Below are 3,189 nucleotides of genomic sequence, written 5' to 3'. Positions count from 1 at the left end.
TTAATCTCTTTCTTCTACGTTTTAAGAGCTGGAAGAGGGAGCATATCAGGTTGTAAAAATCGATTGTAAAAAATGCGCATATTATTACCTAAGACTTTTTCTCGTACGACTGTTTCCGAGAAGATTCGAAAAACAATGTCAGGTTTTTCGCATTTTTCTCAGAAATAGTCAGTCATATGAGAAAAAGTCGTACGTAATAATATGCGCATTTTGAATCGGTCTACAACTTTTGTATAAACCATTTTTGCACATAATTAATACTTTACACGATAAACTGTTTTGTACGGATTTTGGACTTTCTCTTGTACGACTGTTTCCGAGAAGAATTCGAAAAACCATGTCAGGTTTTTCGCACTTTTCTCAGATACAGTTAGTCATACGAGAAAAAGTCGTAGGTAATAATATTTGCATTTTGAATCGGTCTACAACTTTTGTATAAACCATTTTTACACATAATTAATATTTAGCACGATAAACAGATAAAATTAATGTAATACACAATGTATCATATATCCAGTTAGTACGTAGACCACCGTCTGACACTACCGAGTTTCTGGAAGTCAACAAATGAATCCTCATTTTTTCTTTCCACAGTTTCAATCCTACCGTTTCTCCTTAAGCTGGTCTCGTATTCTTCCAACTGGATTCGCGAACAAGATCAGCCAAGATGGCATAGCCTATTATCACAAATTAATAGACGCGCTTCTAGCCAAAGGCATCGAGCCTCTTATCACCATCTATCACTGGGACCACCCCCAAATCCTGGAAGATCTGGGCGGCTGGACGAACGAATTGATGGTAGACTGGTTCGGCGATTATGCCAGGGTGGTATTCCATGAATTTGGGCCAAAAGTGAAATTATTCGCCACCCTTAACGAGCCGGATTCGGTTTGCATAAGTGGTTACGCCGAAGGCGCGCAAGCTCCCGGAAAAGTGCTCAACGGAATCGGTGATTACCTTTGCATGCACAATATGCTGAAAGCCCACGCAAAAGCATACCACATATACGACAAGGAGTTCAGGTCCCTCCAAAATGGCGACGTCGGTATCGTCATAAACGTCGGGGGATTCTATCCTAAAACCGAGGAGGATCGAGATGCCGCGGAAATTGCTCATCAGTTTAAAAATGGCTGGCAGCTGAGCCCGATATTTTCCGAACAGGGTGACTACCCCAAATTGATGAAAGAAATCCTCGCTAATAAAAGCGAGGAGGGAGGATTTACTAAATCCAGACTTCCGGTCTTCTCTCAGGAGTGGATCGATTCTATCAGGTAATGGTGCCATTGTCGTTGAGATCGAGGAATTACATTTTTCGGGGATTTAAAATCATTTATTTGTACTTTAGTGTGGTTAATGTTACACTTAAGGTGAAGTCAATGTGGCGTGAAGGGGGTTTTGTTTATGAAACTCTTATTAGAACTGAGGGTGAACCTTCAAACTTGACAATGCGAATGTGGCGACTATAAAGAAGGCCCCGATATTCAAGATTTCATTTTTTTTTAAATTTATTTATTGGCATTTTTGAAATTTGGTACAAAAATGAAATTTCATGAGGGGTAGGAACTGATTGAGTTCCTCGACGTGTTTCACTTCACCTTATTTCTTATTTTCGAGCAGGGGATCAGCTGACTTTTTGGGGATGAATTACTACACGGCACATCTCGTTGAATTTGGTACAACTGGTCCTGATCCATCATATTATCGAGATCAAGGAGTTACTGAAAGTTTCGATCCGTCCTGGAAGCCTACTGCCTCCAATTGGCTTTATGTGAGTAAATTATATACACTGATAAAAATCGTCGGAAATTTATATACATGTTTACATACCCTGTAACTGAAGGTTTACATCGAAAAACAAAATTAAATTTTACCTCGAATCATTGAAATAATTTGGAAAGCTTCCTGACACCGACGAATTTTGACTCTTGAGGGGAACATGAAGAGGAAAATATTCAAATTTGACTTTATAACATCCATCGATCCAAAATTAATTATAACTGAAGGTTTACATCGAAGAAATGAATTCTTTTTATATTGGTATTTTATATTATATATTGTATTTTATATTATATTATATACTTTATATATTGGTATACCCCGAGTAGTCAAACAAAAAAGTCAAGAGCTTTCAAACAAAAGCTTTGGAAACGTGGGGCATGAAGGAAAAGTTATTAAAAAATGGATCTAGAATAAATAAAAGCGACCATCTTGTACAGTAAGAAAGAATATGCAACATTTGCGGAACTCTTATTGTTAGATCCGTTTTGTTAATAATTAAAATGTTTCGAAATTTTATTACAGCAAGTGCCGCAAAGTTTAGGTGACAGTCTTATCAGGATCTCACGTGATTACAAAAATCCGCTTATATATATTACGGAAAATGGAATGTCGGATTTGGGTGACACCAATGATCCTGATAGAATTCAGTTTTTCCATGATTACATTAAAAGCATGCTGCTGGCAATAAATGATCATCACGTGAATGTTAAGAGATACTATCTGTGGTCAATCTTGGATAATTTTGAGTGGGAGAGAGGCTACAGGTAAATATAAAAATTAATAATTTAGATATTGTTATACCTACAAGATACACATACGCAATGATACATATATGCAAATGAAGCATTGTATTTTATTATGTTACAGTGAACGCTTCGGCATTGTTCACGTGGACTTCGAGGACCCGAACAGGAAGAGGACCTGGAAAAAATCTGCATATTGGTGGCAGCAAGTCACCCGTCACCGCAAACTATTGTCCAATATATCTGTAAACGTTGTGTAAATGTGCAAATTAAAAAACACGTCCGATGATGAACAAAAGTTCATACGTTGAACTATTAAGGTGTGCTTCTGGATGCAAATCGATGTTTGTAGGGTGCACTGTAAGAAATATTCATAAAATTAATTAATTATCATTTTAACATTAATTACCAACAAGTCAGTCAAGCTCTTCGGCAATGAATTACCTGATGATTTCATGACGCATGACACCTCCATGATGACGTAAAAAAAAATGGATTCTGTTGAATGATCCACCTAAACCACCATGTTGAAAACGAATAGGTGTACTTTTAAAATGAATTTTCCTTCTCAGTTAATCTCTTTCTTCTACGTTTTAAGAGCTGGAAGAGGGAGCATATCAGGTTGTAAAAATCGATTGTAAAAAATGCGCATATTATTACCTAAGAC

At 37.0% G+C, this 3,189-nt stretch overlaps 1 protein-coding gene across 1 annotated transcript; it reads left to right on the top strand.

Moving 5' to 3' along the window:
• Window positions 1-594: 594 nt before the first annotated feature.
• On the top strand, window positions 595-2,836 carry LOC111674279 (myrosinase 1-like; the record flags this gene model as incomplete). Its single annotated transcript, XM_023433819.1, has 4 exons — window positions 595-1,271; window positions 1,618-1,768; window positions 2,302-2,543; window positions 2,647-2,836. Coding segments are annotated over 4 exons (1,206 nt in total), but the record flags the coding sequence as incomplete, so codon positions are not given.
• Between the last annotated feature and the right edge of the window lie 353 nt (window positions 2,837-3,189).

Source organism: Orussus abietinus, unplaced genomic scaffold, assembly GCF_000612105.2.
Source record: "Orussus abietinus isolate OABI.00-Male unplaced genomic scaffold, Oabi_2.0 scaffold1492, whole genome shotgun sequence".
Taxonomy (NCBI): Eukaryota; Metazoa; Arthropoda; class Insecta; order Hymenoptera; family Orussidae; genus Orussus; species Orussus abietinus.
Note: the sequence above shows the minus strand (reverse complement) of the source record. Positions and strands in the feature narration are given on the sequence as shown.